Source organism: Chionomys nivalis, chromosome 5 (genome assembly GCF_950005125.1).
Source record: "Chionomys nivalis chromosome 5, mChiNiv1.1, whole genome shotgun sequence".
In the NCBI taxonomy this organism is placed as follows: domain Eukaryota; kingdom Metazoa; phylum Chordata; class Mammalia; order Rodentia; family Cricetidae; genus Chionomys; species Chionomys nivalis.
In genome coordinates, this window is record NC_080090.1 from 27,214,602 (window position 1) to 27,232,325 (window position 17,724).

Below are 17,724 nucleotides of genomic sequence, written 5' to 3' on the forward strand. Positions count from 1 at the left end.
GGCTGTAATCCCAGAACCCATCCAAGAGGTGGTGGCAGGAGGGGCATACTGAGTTCAACGCCAGCCTGGTGCAGTAAGAAGGCCGCTAGTTAGTTCCCTGCCACTTAGCCCCAAACTAATCACACAGAAACTGTATTATTTAAATCGCTGCTTGGCCCCTTAGCTCTAGCTTCTTATTGGCTAACTCTTACATATTAATTCAACCCATTATATTAATCTATATTATTTTTATTAATTGCCATATGGCTGTGGCTTACTGGCTAAAGTTCGGCTGTCTTTCTCTGGTGGGCTACATGACTTCTCTCTGACTCTGCCTCCCTTCTCCCAGCATTCAGTTTAGTGTTCCCCATCCCTACCTAGCTCAGTTTCCCTATAGCTCTGCTATAGGCCCAAAGTAGTTCCTTTATCAACCAATGATATTCACAGCATACAGAGGGGAAACCCACATCAGCCTGGTCTGTAGAGAAAGTTCCTGGCCAGCCAGGACCATGTCATGAGACCCTGGCAGAAAGAACCAGCGTGGCCATGGGATTAAAGGAGTGGAAGGAAAGAAAATGAGCAGAAGGCCAATTAGATAAATGATTGGTTTGGTTCATTTTGTGTAATTAGTGAACTATAAATCTAAAGCTGAAAACTCTGGACTCACAGTTTTTCACTCAAACATGCCATTTCTACCTAAGATTATTCCATCTTTCTCCCTTCCCCCTCCTTCCTTTGGAGGTAGGAATTTGAATCACTTGGGTCAGCAATGGAAGAAATTAATGTGTCACAGTCTTAAACCTGCCCATTGGGCTGAATCACGGTGGCCTTTCTGCTTAGGTTGACTCTCCTTCTCTCTGCTTCAGCTAAACATCAGTCAATCCCTCAACTAAACTTTATAATCAGATATTTACAGGTCCTTCTTGTTACCTCAAGGATCTCAGGAACGTTTACCAAACATAATTCCAACCCTGAAAATATAGGCTAGAGGTAGAGTTTTTAAAAGTAGGCAAATGGAAAACAAGAGCATCATTATAAAAGGGAGTCTAGGAATGAGTTAGAACAACAACAACAAAAGGTTTGATTCCCAGAGGTCTAGCGGCCAGCTTAAAAGAAAAACTGTTACCATAACACTGTCATTGTATGAGTCACCACATCCACAGAGCAAAAGCCAGTCTGCCATGTTCCCAGCAGAATCCCAACTGTTTCTGACCATCCGATCAAAACTAATTTCTCCCAAGGAATGATCAACACCCCTTTTCAGTAAGCTTGGGGATAACTTTCACATGGTAGGCATGGGGGCTTAGAGTTCCCCTCTGACTTTAAGACATCTCACCATGTTAGAACCAGCTGTTGGGTTGAACTCCATCCCCTGCCTCCCTGGAGTGCACAGATGGCACTAAAGGGTGTGTTGCAGACTACAGGGGAATTGCTGCAAATCCAAGCTGCAGTAAGAGAAAGGAGAACAGTTGGTTCACTAGCTGGATGGAAGGATGGGTGCTTGTTTGGAAACTTGGTCAGATGAAACAGTATTTGGCTGCACGTTGGCAGAGTTGTTTAAACGGGTTATGAACACAAGAGGTGGTATTTTTTCTTTACAGCTCACACCGCCTAGGTGTATTCCCTACATAAAAACAAGTGAAGGCAGAGCTCCACCTGAGCGCGGAAACATCCGCTGTGCTGGTTGCCTCCTGACTGCTAGTGTGGGTGGTAGGTGGTGTAGCGTGCTGTTTAAAGCTGCAAGCCACGGAGTTAAACTGTCGCGATTCTAACTAGGGCTCGGAAAGTACGTAGCAATGTGACCTTGAGCAATTTTCCAAGCATTTCTTTGCCCCTGCTTCTTCAACCAGATGGTGGGTGTAGAAATATCCAGAGCTGCAGTGAAGAATGCGTGGGAAGGTAGGAAAGACTCTGCCATATCTCCTAGAAAAGGCACACACTCACTGCTGCTAGCCGTCAACCAGAAACGTGCCCCAAACTCTTCTTCCCACAGAGTGGTGACTCACCTGGGCCTGGAGTCCCACGTGACAATGGCACACACACTAAGGCATAACAAACACGGGCTACAATGCCCTTATTAGTACCATGCTCATTCTCTCATGCCTACGAGAGATACCCATGTCCTGAAGGGTCACATACTTTGTAAAGTAAGCCTTAAGTTGCCCCCTCCCCCCGTGGTAGGTATATTGGGTCTGATGCTCATGGCCCTCTGTACACTTTGAGCTTTTCTTTCATTTTGCTTTTGGCTCTTAAGTTTTGACTCTAGGCAACCAATTCACATCACTTTACATGGGAAAGCTAGCCCTGACTTCCCACTTTGACCTAGTGCCATTTTTTTTCACAAAAAAACCTGCCACATAATGCTATTTTGTGACTTTTAATTCGACCAATGGAAGCTATCTTATATCCTTTCTCTTCCCCAGTTGGCCTTAAATCATCAAATCCTATATTAAAATTAACTTCAAGGCTCATTCTGAAGCCATGATTCTGTCTGTGCCATCATACTGAGAATGGTCCACTTTCTTAGACTGCTCAGACACACAGTGACTAAGGGACCCTACATCTTCTTTGTTTCCCCATCAATACGCTCTGGGCCCCAGCAAGTGTGTGCTGTCAGGGTGGCTGGGGTATGTGGACAAACATATTTATACCTTGTAGTAGGGTGTCTTAGGTTGCTAGGATGTGCTATAAACATGTGGTTGGCAGGACCCAGTCATGTGAATGAGGAAGAGTTCTAAGGAGCTCCAGTCCACAGAGGGTGAATGCCCACTTCAGAGCCTTTGAAAGAACTCTTCAGGCATGGACACATTCCCTCATGAGATGTTGACTAGGTCCTTCTTGGGAGGAAGTACCTGGCTGACCTCAAAGGGCGGAGTAGGAAGACTGCTTCCATGGTACTTTGGGGGAGGAGGAGAGATACACATATGCTTTTTACCAACCAAGACATATGCTGTCTAGAGCTTGACACAGCAGTCAGAGTGACATTCAAATCATTAGAAGATGAAGAAAGGAAGGACATTTGGAAATTATATCCAATGCATGAGAAAGGATGTGCAGGCAGATAATACTCCTGCAAGGGCACCAGGCTTACAAAGAAGACATGGTTGACACTGAGGACAGAAAGGCCATGCTTACCTCCTGTTTCTATACCCAGCAGTACAGCGACTTTTTGCCCAATCACCTGCCTATCATCCCCAGCACTTATGGACAACACCAGTACTCTGCAGAGGCAGAGGAGGGTTAATGGCTGCACTGTGAGAATTCAAAATCTTCATGATCAATGTAGCTCTATGCTTCTTCCAAAGAGACAGGGATTGATGCAGGCTATGAATCAGCAAGACTTTTTGAGTATTGGTAGAATGTCCTCTGGTATATGAAAAATTCCTTGAATGAAGACAGAGCTGAACAGGGCTACAGCCAAGCAACTGGATCCCTCCTTATCCGGAGACAACCAAGACGCTGAGTTTGTAGGTCAGAGGATTGTTCAATAGCTACTATAAGAAAGGTCATAGATGAATCCTACTGGACATGACTGCATGGCTTTGGGAGTTACCCCTTTGCAAGTGGTGATTTTTTAAATGATTGTTTCTCCTCTCTTTCTATCTCTGTATGTCTGACTATCCTCTCTCTCTCTCTCTCTCTCTCTCTCTCTCTCTCTCTCTCTGTGTGTGTGTGTGTGTGCGCGTGCACATGTGCATGTACACTGAAGGCCTTGGTTGATGGCAGAATCAGAAATCATCTTGGCTTGATCCTCTGCTTTATACACTGAGGCATGGTCTCTCAACCAAACTTCGGGCTCACTGATATAGATGATATCCCAAGCCAGCTCTATCTGTAGCTCCCCGTTGTCTCTGCCTTCTGAGGCTGGAATTACAGAGGACCTTCCATGCCTACCCAGCATTTACTTGGCTTCTGGGGAATCTGAGCTCCCCTCCTCATCCATGTAAAGCAAGCACTTTAACCACCGTGCCTTCTCCACAGCCCAGAATTTGGTCTCTTGATTTGATAGTTGGTCTATAATGAGAAGACACAACAAGTAATGGGGAAGGCAAGGGCAGCCAGCTTCACAGTGACACCGTGGGAATCCGACTGGGGGACCTGGAGAAAAAAGTCCTGAGGAATGATACTTTTCTGGGCTTGAGACTCAGGAATCCAGGCCTCCCCCTCAGATACAAGATCTCTCTTTCTCTGTCTCTCTCTGTCTCTGTCTCTCTCTCTCTCACACACACACACACAATCAAAACTGCAATGCTACACAGTGCTGAGTTCTTAAGTGAGTTCCACCAGTCAAAACAAACAGAAGGCATCTTCCAAAACAAACAGCGTGAAGCCCCACCCCAACCCCGGGACCTCCTGTTAAGAACTGTGCCAGACTTCTCTTTCTGATAAACTGTAACACTGTGGCATGTGGATGCTCAGAAAAGGAGGAATGGTAGGTAACCAGTCTTCACTGGTGTGTGGATATTATACATTCTGTAATTGAAGGTCTTCCTTCACATGGGCATCCTGTCCCGCATGGGCCTTCTCTCTCCCCCACAGAATTGCAGTAGCTGCCTTTCTATTTCCTACAACCCCCAGGTATTGTTCAAGGACACAACAACAGCAAGGGTGAGAGCCTCTGCTTCTAAAGCTGGTATCTCAGCCAGGCTTGCTAGTGCCTTCCAGAGGGCACTGAACTTGGCGCTATGCCTTCTCACTCTCCATCAGCCTTTCCTTCCAACCTGCAGCTTCTGAGTTCCCACACAAGGATTTTCTGGTGTATAAGCTGGGTGTGTGCCTCAGTCAACTTGAATCAAATTCTTGGAGCAATACTGAATCAGCAAATCATTGCAGAAACGAAACAACAAAGCCTTCTTTTTGTCTCTCATTCTCCTTTTTTCTGACTCCACACTTGAAGACCAGCCTCATTCTGCCACGTCCAACATGCCTGGGGAGAACATATTACCCCGCGTCTCAGAACCTGAAGCTCTGGATCTCTCCAAGCCTTCGTCCTGTTAGTAGATCCTTGGGGGACACAGTGACTTGCTGATAGCTCCTAAAATACCAGGGTTCGTTTAAGGGGAGTGGCATGAAGAGGTTAAGCTAGGGAGATATTCCTAGTTCTTTTCACTGGAAAGGCAATTGAACCATATTTACCATAAAACGACTGATGAGACCTGACGGAGGATAATTTCATCCCAGCCGTTTCCCACACCTAGCGCTGGATGCTCTCCTTCCAAGTGTGGACTCCAGGCTACTGTACCCATTGGCCATAATTTAACTCACGGCTGTTTAGGGAGGATTTTTAGGGGGTCATATGGTCACTAAAATTGCCTTTCAGCATTTACAGGTAGACAGCATAGCACTCAAAATGCAATAATACCTTCGAGATCCAATGGCCTAGGTCTCCATCAATGAGCAATACCACTGAGCAACTCAGCATTCTGCTTCTGGTCTGTGACTTCCTTGGTGATTGGTCAGCCCCACTGTTGACAGTACTTGCTTCTTGCCGAATGAGGTGGCCAGACATTTTTATACTCGGCAGAACTTTGAAATTCAAACTTGACCGTGAACCAGTCCAACAAGGCATGTCCTCTGCTGCAAGCTCCTATCCTGGTGTCCTCACAGAACCGGGAAAGGGTACACCTAAAAATGGTAACAAGATACGTAGTCCAAGGAGGAAACATTCATGTCCTCCTGGAACCCTTGTTCTCGGTACAGAGGAAACAAATGTGCCCAGCAGTACACGCCAGCTGGAGTATAGCAAGCAGTATGTGATGTGCTGGGACCTCCTGGTTCTCCTTTCTGTCCCTATCTGGTAGGAAATAGACTAAATCTGACCTTGGTCAGAGCATCAGCTAGTGCTTTTGAGAATTCTAGCCTGCCTTTGGCTTTTTTTTTTTTTATTAAGCAGGATGATTAAGCAGGACCCAAGGCCCTAACTATGTCTTCCCAAAGGGGGACAAGCCAGCCAGTAGTAGGAAGCAAAGGTCTGAGGTCACAGAGCCCTGGGTTCACATCCCATGTGCTCATTTGTGTGTGACTCTGAGCCTTGACTTTCTTCTCTGTCCAAGGGGACCTTTCCTGGCCATCATCTAAATGTCATCTTATATGAGGAGAGCTTGCCTTTCCTCTTCTTTCTCTTCTTCCCCTGCCACTTCTGCAGTTTTCCTCCTTGTCTTTACAACCATAATTTGTGTGTGTGTGTGTGTGTGTGTGTGTGTATAGTAATCTCTTCACCAAGGCTTGCCATTCCTCACTTTGTGACTTGTTCATTTTTGTAAAATAAAAATTTTAAAGTGGCCAGGCAGTGGGGGCACATACCTGTAATCCCAGCACTCAGGAAGCAGAAGCAGGTGGATTTCTGTGAGTTTGAAGCCAGCCTGGTCTACAGAGTGAGTTCCAGGACAGTCAAAGCTATACAGGGAAACCATGTCTCGAAAAACCAAAAGGGGAAAAAAATTAAAGTGGAGATAGTTGGGGAAATGACTCGGTGGGTAAGAAAACTTGCTGTGCAATTATGAAGATCTGAGTTCAAATTCCAGCACCCATGTCAGAAGCGAAGCAGGGGGTCATGATGGAGACAGGCTGGAGCTTTCTAGCCCACCAGCCTAGACAGCACAGTGAGCTGCTGATTCTGTGAGACCTGTCTGAAGGCAGAGAGTAGTGCCGTCCGCTGGCTTCAGTACACATGTGCATGCCCCATACAAATATGCCACACACCACAGACACTAAATTAAGAAGCAGCTCTCCCCTCAGGTGTAGAACTCTCACTCTGTGTTACATGTCACATACCTAAGATGCTAGTGTCCCCGTGTCACACCTCTTCCCAGCCAACACTGGCCACTGTGAGGACAACAGAAAGCCAGATTGGCAAGAGCAGATGCGTTGATCTGACAACAAGTTTTAGTGAGAACTTGTTCTGAGGAAGAATTATGGACATATGTTTATTTTAAAAATTTGAGTATAGCTGCAACTCTGTTTTCCAAAGAAACAAAGTAGGGAATGGGGCCAGTGTGGTAATGGGGTCTCTGTTGGTCCCATTCTTTGGAAAGCAATGTCTTTGGAAGCATTTTCATGCCTCCTCTGCTGTGATAGTTTTTTTTCTGACCCATCGTGGAGTCCACAGGAAACTGAGGCAGAGACTATGGGAGCGTCAAACTGTGCACCTGGGGGAGATGCCTGATGGGTAAATGAATATGGAATTCCCTTCTGGAATCAGTATACACTACCTAACTGATTGGCATGGGCTAAGTGCTTTGGGGATGTGTACATCTGCAAAATGAGCATCATGATGTTGGAATCAGTCAGGATGTGGACCCAGTGTTAGCGGAGCTGTCACTCACAGCCAATAATCCCAGCACGGGTGTTCAGAATAACATTCTACAACACTGGGCATGCAAAAGCACAGACAATAGCCACAGAGCACATAGAACATTGAACTATAACTCAGGTGATCTGCAAGCACGAACTATAACTCAGGTGATCTACAAACAAATTCTAGCTACATTTAATAATAAACCTACATAAAGCTTGTGGCTACCATCTCAGAAGTACAGCTTCAGGAGACTGCTTCCTTTATGATGTCTGCTGAGCAGGCCTAGAGTGATTATGATCCTCGGCAAGATGGAGGTAGTGTTCCTAAAGCCAAGAGCTTCTGTCGACAGCAAGAGTCTGAAGAGGCAGGAAGCCTCTATCTGAGTGACCCCTTGCAGAAAGCCAAGCTCTGTCATTCATCTAAACATTTAACCCTGCTTTCATCCCAAAACTCTGGAGGCAGACAGACACAGGCAGATCTCTATGAGTTTGAGGCCAGCCTGGTATGCAAAGCAAGTTCCAGTATATCCAGGGCTACACAAAGAAATCCTGTCTTGAAAAAAAAAAAAACAAAAAACAAAAAACAAATCAACAACAACAACAAAAACACAGAAACTAAACAAAACAGAGCTCTCGCTGTACTTTCGCATCCTGTGCACATGCCAGGACTGAACAGCCCAGAGAAGAAGTATAAGCCAGGTCACTCTGACTTCTTCACGGCTGTCCTTTCATGTCTGACAAATGTCCCAGCACATACCAGTCTGGTGGTGGCCTGGAGCTAAGTGGAATTTAGCTCAGGGTAAAGATATGTTACAAATTAAATGTTGCTATCGCTGTGTAAAGCTGCAATAAATAGAAACTGAGTTGCATCAAGGATGGAATTAAGCCTTAAGTCTGAACTCCATAGCACTGTAATTAAATCTTTGCCTGTAGCAAGCCATTCAGGGGAGATTAAAGGAGCGTGGGGGAAGTAGGGGTTTGTTTGCCTTACCTTGCTCCCCACAATTTATAAGTCTGAGCTACCAAAAGCTAACGACCCTCCCCCCTCATCCAGCTCCCAATTAAAAACACAGTTTGAAAACTTTTAGGAGGCCTGAGGGGCCCCTTTTACAGAAGGCTGCCCCTTCCCCCATGCCTCAGTCCATGAACAAATTAAAAAGTATTACCTGGTCCCCTGATGGTCCCCGAGCTGACACGGTGTTTTCATTAATACATCATTAGAGTAACGACATTGTGCTGGCATTTGGATTTCCAAATGCCCATCACTGCTGCCGCTACAAATAAAGGCCTGAGGGTCTCTGAACACTTCCTTCCCAGGAAATAGTCAGGTCTTCTAGAGGGAACACAGAAGACAAGCTTCATCGTTTTCTGTGGGTATCCATTGTATCCCAAACCTAGTCTTCTGAGGTCATTTCTCTTAGTTTGTTTCATTGTCTCAACTTCCTTTGTTTTGTAGCATCAACCCTGGGGTTACTTTAACCATGACCTTAACTCCCAGAACCAGCAAGTATTCTAAATTCCCTGAATTCAACTGCCCTCCTCCCTCACAAAAGAGGGGAGGGTTCGTTTCTCCAAGTCTGAAAATACGTCATTTTGTGTAAAAGCCTGTCTGAGGCCTGAAGGTGAAATGTGCTTTCTGCTTTTCTAGACTGTGAACTGTTACCTCATAGACAATAATGGATTCATTCTGGTGTCTGAAGACTACACGCAGGTGAGTGAGAACGCCTTCCCCAGCTCCACGAAAGTGGACCAGATGGCTCTTGGGCTGGGATGGGGACAAACTCTGGAGTTAAGATGGGAGATGATGCTCTATAAGTAAGAGGCAATAACAGATCATAAACCTGGCTTCTCTCTGTCACAGCCTACTTTCTCAGGCACTCTCAGAGTGTACTTTTACCTCCTGGTGGAGAGCTGGTGGGGAGGCAGAGCCCAGCTCTGCACTGCTCCGGTATTCCTAAATGCTAAACCTACTGAATTCTCTGCCTCAGAGTTGTCTGAGCTACAAAAGAAATTTTGCCGGGGGCTGGGGTGACAGCTCAGTGTGTAGAGCCCTTGCTTGAGTTCAAATCCCGAGAATCCATGCAAACCTGGGTGCCACTGTGTGCATCTGAAGTCAAAGTGCTCCTTTGCTAAGATGGGTAGCAGAGACAGGAAAGTCCTGGAAGTTTAGACATGTGACCAACAAAGAATGACAGTTTGGACAAGGTGAAAGGCAGTCATCAATACCCAAGGTTGTCCTCCGTTTACAATACCTATGCTGTGGCACGTGCAGGCACCCATATTATGTATGGATAGATGGATGGATGGATGGATGGATGGATGGATGGATGGATAGATAGATAGATAGATAGATAGATAGATAGATAGATAGATAGATACATAGATACATAGATACATAGATAGATAGATACATAGATAGATACATAGATAGATACATAGATACATAGATGATAGAGATAGAAAATATACTTAAAAACATGTGCATGCATGTGTTTATGAACACATGTTTATATAATACTCACACATGTGCATGTATATACACACATACAGAGGCATTCACACACAATGTAGATTTTTAAGACAAATTTTTGCCTGAAGAGTAGAGGTGCTTTCAAGAGTTGAGACAGCTTTGAGGTGATGGTTTTCTTCCTTCTAATATTTAACCTTCATGCACACCCCCATATACACATGAACTTTCTTTAAAATCATCTGAAACCCTTTCAGGAGTTAACTTATGCGATAGGTCCGTTTGCGCTCAATGAATTAGTCCATTGTTTTCCAACATGGTTCTGTAAGATCTGAGCGCTCTATTCATTTAGAAACAGTGACTTCGGAAAATGGGGAACTGGATTCCCTTTCTGCCCTTCTCTCTGAGTGTTTAAATGTATGCTACATTCCTAATGCTGCCGTGTCAGTGGTGAGTATCAGGGGCCATTGGACCATTAGTGGACATGAGGAAGGAAAAATGAGCCTGTGAAACAAGGCCTGTGTCTGAGACAATCGGAGAGTCTGTCAGTCTACAGTAGTAACATGCCCATTTAACTCAGAGGAACATGGGGATAGCTACGAACCTGTGGGGCCAGAACGCAGAGTCCTTGCTTGAGAGGAGTTCTGTCCTTGCCCCAAGCCACCCACTCAGGACTGAGGTAAAACTTGGTTATGGACTCGGGGGGATGGAATGCCTTCTTCCCACAGTAAACCCTTGCCTGGCCAGAAACCCTCTCAGAAAGCTATGGCTCCTGCAGGAAACCGGCCCTCCCTGGAAGAGGGAGGCCGCCAGCCTGCTCAGTTCGGGCTTGTTTGATCTTGTCTGGCTTCCTGCACCCCAATTAGGATAATTCTTCTCCATCTGACAACCAGTCCCACCGACACTGGTGTATTTACACACATAAAATAAAATGCCCTTCTTGCTCGCAGTGGGGACACATGCCCACAGAACATGTGAGCATTTCCAAAGTCTCTTGAGTGGAAAAGGAAGTGCTTGATATTCATTAAGAGAAATGGTTCCTTCCTCCTCCTTTCCTTCCTGAGTATTTGTACTGAAGGTTGGAAATACACACACACACCTCACAGCCTATAAACCCGAGAAAGTCTGATGAAGGTCACTAAGCTAAATGCAATGGAATTATGGTTTGGTTAACACCTTGTCCAAGGAACAAATATGATTTCCCTCTTACTGCATTGCCACCTCCCTCCCCTCACAAGCTATATACCCAGAATAGAGATGGGGGTTCTCAACTGTCCTACGCTGGCTCATTCCAGGATGCTGGCAGAAGATAGGCTGCAAGCCTTTGTGCTCTATAGGCCTTGTGCCCTCACCCATGGGACACTTCTCTCTTAGTGATTCCAGAAGGCTGGAGAGCATGCAGGGGGATGTAAGTCATTCGTTCTACCTTACAAAGTTGGTAAATCTCATCACAGCAGAAATTAGACATGCCAAAGCTTTAGGTTAGCAATGGCTTGAAGACAGCCCCAGGCATAGGGCTAGGCCTGAAGACAGCCCCCAAGCATAGGGCTAGGCCTTTAGAGGTACAGTTAAATGCACTGTCCCTCGGGAGCCAGGCAGTCTTATTCCTAGTAACTAGATTAACAACCTACAGGCAAAATGAGAACATTCTTCAGAAAATGATTTTGAGAAGGGATGGATTGTGAAGACTTTATAGGTCTTAGGAAGGGGCCCCTTCTATTTTCCTAAGCAGATCATCCCGGCATTATAAAGCATTGTTTCTAGCACAGCTTAGGGAGCACTTCCAGGAACTCATTTTTGACTATATGCACTGGCACTTTAATCAGAAGAGATTATGTCCAGATTGTGTACACACGTGTTTTAATTTCTGCATTGAGCACCTGTTATGTAACATCCCCCATGCATTGTGGAGACTTGCCATCTGCTCACTGGTTTTCTTACCACACAGATACTCAGACAGCCATTCCCATTTATCTGCAACAGAAGTTGCAAAAGCCTGTCTCTGATTTGTCAGTTCCTACACATGTGGAACTCATACACACACACACACACACACACACACACACACGTCAGTCTGCCTGCCTTTCTTCTCTGCTGTGTGGGTATGCGCTATCTCTTCCCTTCCTCACATGTCTCCTTGTCTTCTTGCAGACTGGAGACTTTTTTGGTGAGGTGGAAGGAGCTGTGATGAACAAGTTGTTAGCCATGGGCTCCTTTAAAAGGTAAGGACCGGGTGGTGCTCTCAGTTTACCGGAGTCAAACAAACAAAGGCCAGCTAGAGTGGCACAGGGTTGATCCTAGAGCCGACCCTGCTTGTTTTCACAGTTCAGAACTTTGCACTGAGATTTCACACTTTGCACGGGTGTGGTCTTTCGGTTGCAGCTCATCACAAGTTTTCTGTCTATTCGGCATGGAGGTGATCGGAGGCCAGTACTGAAATGGGAGTCAGCATAGCCAGTTGGTTCCATCACCAGTAATGAGAGAAAAGCTCCTGCCTGAGCAGAAAGGCGGGGTGCATTTGTCTCACAAGCCAGGGCCACTCCCTAGAAGTTGAGGGTTCAGGAATGGAAGGTAATATTTTTGAGACTTACTGATACAATCTTAGAAACTCAAGGAAAGTTATCTCAACCTGCTCCTGACTAAGGGCCATTGAAGTGCACTGGTGGAGACATGGATGTTGCTGAGTTTCATAGGGAATGAGTCCCATTGATTAGACTGTCGCTCTGGGTAGAGGTTGGGTAGGGCAGCTTCCCCTTAACCCCGTGAACCTCAAGGCTATACCAGCCATGTTTCTGGGGAGACCAAGGCCTGTGAGGAATGCCTTGGATGGTATCAGGAACTCTCCTAGGAGTTGTTCCTGGACTTGGCCTACCAGACAGAACAAGGGCCTTTGAAGTCGAGCTTTGATGGATATATTTGAGGCTCTTAGGTATGTAATAGCAGGAAGTGCTAGGATGCTGCTGCAAGATCCATGGCTCCTTCTTGAGTTCTCCTGTGACTGAGTGGTAAGGAAGCGCTAGATCAGGAAACCAAAGGTCAACAAGAGCAATGAGCCCGTGCTAGGAGCAGGGAAATAAAGGGTGAAGCAGCATTTGAAACTCCGTGGCTTATTTGCGCCAGAGAGGGTGTAGGAAGAAGAGGAAATATGCTATACCGAGTGGCAGGAGGCCAGCATTTCTGCCCTCTCTGACGTGCAAGCTTAGGGCCTGACTGAAGGGGAGATGCGCTCATGTCTAACTCCAGCTCAGTGACTCAAGGCTGTTTGTCTTTGGCCGGAGTTCTTCTCACCTGGGTCTGGCTTTGAGCTAGTTTGCACTTTTCTGTGACTTTTGCAAGTTTCCTAAAGCAGCTCCTGGATGGTCAGCCATTGAGGTCCAGCATTTCCTGCCTGCCTTTCTATCACTGTGTACATTTATTTGTGTAAGGCCAACCTGTGTTTCAACTCTGGGGGGCAGGAGACACAAGATGAAGAATAATCACGCATGTGTTTCTCATTTAAAAGTATGTTTTTCAACTCCTTTAACAACTACCCCCCTCCTTTCTTGGATGCTTGTTTTAAATTGGTGGGAGAAAGAGAAAAGTTATAATGGAATTTGAAGGGTTTGGTCTTCTCCTTGATGTGGGCTAAGTATGGTTGGCATGAGTCTGCAACTTGCTTTTATTGTCACATTAGCCGACATCTTTGAGAAAGAGGAAGGGCTACAAGCCTGGCTGAGTTAGTACAGCAATTGCCGCCCTCTAGATGCTGTGTAACATGGCCCATGTGCCTCTTCAGAGGGCCCCTCCCTGGGGCCAACTAAACGACGAGGAGACAGGTTTTGGAATCACACAGACTAAGGTCAAAGGCAGGTTCCAACATTTACTCGCTGTACAACTTAGGCTATGTCAACTCACTTTGCCAAGCTTGAGTTCTTGGTGTGGAACATGAAGATGATTAGTAATTCCTTCCAAGGGTGGCCAGCAGAGGTTGTGAGATAAACACAAAGTTCTCAACCCAGGCCTAGTGTCTACTAAGGGCTCAGTAGCTGCTAGCTGCTGCTGGGATGACGGTTATTGACCTTGGCTCAGCTGTGGCTTTGCTGGCTGTGCGGCTCCGGTTGCTGTCCCCTTTCTGGCACCTGCCAATGGCTCTCGAGCACTGTAGTCGTTGTAGTCAAATGCAGGGGCCATGCTCTTCCCTCACCCCTTCTTTTCTGAAGGAATAAGACTGGCAGCTCTTCCATTCAGCAAAGCTGTGGATTTCAGAAACAGCAGAAGGGTGTAGCCTTCTGAGCCTCTGAGACAGAAACCCCCTGCTAAGCCAAATCATGCCCACAGAGAGGCGCACTTGCTTTGGAGGCATGGTCTACGCTGGTAGGACCAAGGGCAGTGCACCCACCTCACTCTCTTTTCAGTACCTTGGATATTGTTTCCAGCACAAAGAGTCTCCTTTTGATTAGCCTCTATTATTTAAGGAGTATCATCCGTGAGAGACAAGGTCATCTCCAGCAGGGAGCTGGAAGACAAACACCTTGCAGCCCTCCACATCGGGTTAGTTCTGGTTGGACCTTGCAACTCTTCCATCTGGGCAGCAATGCGGACTAGAATTGTCTAGATTCAACTTCCAACAAATGAAGCAGCACCTAGGAAAGCTCAGAAGACTCCCAGGGTGTGTGTGAGGGGTGTTCCAGAGATGTTACTGAGGGGCTGACCTAGCTGGTGGATTCGTCCATTGATTGATTCCTAACAGGCAACATGATTAGCAGCTGCTAACAAGTAGGAGGATGGAGCAAGTAGGTCACTGGGGGTGTGTCTCTTGGAGTTCTATCTTGCCCTGCCTCTTTCTGTGTTCCTTTACTTTGCTTCTTGGCTCTCTTAGTGTAAACTGCTCTACTCAGCCATGCCTTCCCCACCATGATGGACTGAACTTTCTGAAGCCATGAACCATAATCAATCCTTCGTCCATTAACTTGCTGTTCTCAGTATTTTCCACCGCAATGCGAAAGTCTGATGATACACTTACCTAAAAGGTAGTGGGACTTTGCTCTCACTGTCCAACCTGCTCCCATGGTGACCCAGTGGTCATTGTATATGGAATTGTGATCACAAGGAAATAGCACTCATGTTGAGGTCTATGATTTCTTGGCCCTTTGATTCCTGTGAACAATTAAACTGCTCACAAGATGTGTAATACAGTTCCACAGCAGCTCGTGAAACCCTTGAAGGGCAAAACTCCTTGCTATTGGTTACTTTAGCTGAGTCTTTGGCCTGAATCTGTCCTATCAGCTTCCCTATGGCCTAGGGGCCAAGAGCCAAGAACAGATGCATCAACAATATTGGGAAAAGGAAAGAAAAAGAAAATGACCATCTTTGCTTTTCCCACATACCTGCCCCAGCTTAGCTGGCTCGAACCACGATCTATGTCCTCTTTCCCCCTCCTTCCTTCCTTTCTTTCGTCTACCTTTCTTCTTTCCATCCATTTATCCACCCACCCATCTAACTATCCACACATCCACCCTCCCACCCATTCATCCATCCATCCATCCATCTGTCTGTCCATCCACCCTCCCACCCATCCATCTGCCCGTCTGTGTGTCCACCATCCATCCATCCATCCACCCTCCCACCCATCCATCCATCTGTCCATCCACCCTCCCACCCATCCATCCGCCCGTCTGTGTGTCCGTCATCCATCCATCCATTCACCCTCCCACCCATCCATCAGCCCGTCTGTGTGTCTGTCATCCATCCATCCATCCACCCCACCCACCCATCCTTTCTCCTTTCTTCTTGCCCTCATTCCTCTCCTCTCCCTTTCTTCCTCCTTCCTTTCTTCTTCCCCTTCCCCTTTGTCATTTCATACTGTAGTCCAGGCTGGCCTTGAAGCCTCAGTCTTCAAAGTGCTGAGATTATTCATAAGTATCACTCTGTCCCACACAGAGCACCGCTCTTTAAACCTTACAGCAACTTCATGAAACAGGAGCAGTTCCCCAGTAGCAGGGCCAAGAGCGACCTAGAGATGTGAGACTTTTGTTCAGGCCTTTGTAGACCTTAGTCAGCAGTGACTTTAAACAAGTGTGAGCCTTCATAAGGGTAGGACTTTTGATGATTCAGTCTCCAGGCCATGGGGCCAGTCTCAGGGATAAACATACCACAGACAGATGGAGATGATAAGGCTTGGAGAGACCAAGAACTCAGCCCAAGTCTCTGTGGCAGAGCTGGATTCCAACATCCTGTAGTGTGGACAAGGCAAGACTTCTCTGCCCTCTGCCCTTGACCTGTCTACAGTGGTGCTGTACTACGTACAAGTCTAGTGGTGTGTGGAGGGGAAGGAAGGTGTTGACTCAGCGGTGTCTTATCTGGAGAGAAGAAGTTGCAGGCTGGGAGCTAAGGTGAAGGATGAGATCAATCAGTTGAGATTTTCAAATCCTTAGACCCACCATGCCCACAGGCTGCACTTCTTTTTTCTTATCTGTCACTCTATGCCAGGTCAGCTTTCTATGTTCCAGAGAACTTCAAATACTTCTTTGTTCTTATCGCTGATAATACAGAGGCTCCCTGACTGGTAACTCAGAGGGTTTCTTGTGCTGGCTGTTTTCTTTTCCGCTCATGATCCTGTCTAGTCAAAAAGCCATGACCTTGCATTTCTCAGAATGCATACTCTGTGTTTCTCTGTCATCAGCCATGACCTTATCCATTTTTGCAACTACACTAGAATTCATGGCTCTTGTCCTATTTTCTACCTGAGATATTCTAATCCAAATGATCAAATATTCAAGAAGAAATAGATAATAGTCAGATGTAGGAAAAGATTGAAGGTTCTTTGTTGTTTGTTTGTTTGCCCTTCCTTAGTGCTGAGATTATAGGTCGGATGTACTGTAGCTAGAAGTTTCTCCATCCTGCTGGTCCCCCTGGACTTGTTTTTTTCAGCCTGCCTCTTCCAGAAGCCACTCAAAGAAAATGTTCTATCATCTGTCTTAACTTTGGGGGTCTAAAGTTCATATTTATCTTTTATTACAACCAAGGAAAATTATATCTATAACTATCTGTCTTCAACTCCATCAAAAACCCAGAAGGATATAACATTACCTAAGTAAACAGGAAGTATATTGTAAGCAACTTCCAAAGTTCTAGAAATAACAGAGACATCTTGCTGCCTGGACAGTCACCCAGAGTTCTTTTGTAATGTTGGGGCATCCATCTTCAGCCTACAGGCCTATAGTATCTGGCAGACTTTTTAGTGAAGCAGGAAATTTGAAGATCTATTCTGCCTTGTACTGGCAAAGTTCATCAGTTGCTTTCTTCTGTGTCCTGAAAAGAGTCTGGCAGTTTCTTCTGTGAAGCAGGAACCCTGAAGGACTGTCCTGTCTTTGGAAAATTTAGCAGTCACTTTTCTGTGGGTCTTGCATGTCCAGTTCATACAGCATACCACCAAGCAGTCCAGGCAAAAGTAATTTCTTTCCCAAATGACTAATCTTGTCACATTGAAGACAAATTCCATAACAAGATTCTTCAATGCCCATCAACCTCTCTGAAGTAATTGGTGCTGACAGAGCAGACATGTCTCACTGTTGAGAAAAGTCTAATTTCTTAAATGCCATATTACCTAGATCTTTGATGTGTTAAAGATTATGTATCTAATTGAAATATCTTTGTATATCTAGAAAACCTAATTAGCATAACTAAAAGTTTGATTATTATGGATGACTATTTTTAGTCTCATTTCTTAATTATATATTGTATTTTTATTGTTTTTACTGAGCTATATATTTTTCTCCACTCCCCTCCCTACCTCTCCTCTCCCCTTCTACTCTCTCCCATGGCTCCCAATTTGCTTAGGAGATTTTTCTACTTCCATGTACATGAGATCCATATATGTCTTTCTTAGAGTCCTTTTTTTTTTGCTTTATGTCTAAAAGCCACTTATGATTACCTCACTCAAAATATCATATTGATGTTTTCTAGATCCATTCATTTGCCCCAAAATTTCAAGATGTCATTAT

At 45.6% G+C, this 17,724-nt stretch overlaps 1 protein-coding gene across 2 annotated transcripts in view; it reads left to right on the plus strand.

Moving 5' to 3' along the window:
- Cacna2d3 (calcium voltage-gated channel auxiliary subunit alpha2delta 3) overlaps nt 1-17,724 on the plus strand; it is an 840,411-nt gene that overhangs the window by 747,248 nt on the left and 75,439 nt on the right. For both annotated transcript variants that reach the window (XM_057770101.1, XM_057770100.1), the window contains 2 exons: nt 8,924-8,986; nt 11,894-11,964. In XM_057770101.1, the coding sequence (XP_057626084.1) occupies nt 8,924-8,986; nt 11,894-11,964 (134 nt within the window). The remainder of the gene's footprint in view (nt 1-8,923; nt 8,987-11,893; nt 11,965-17,724) is intronic.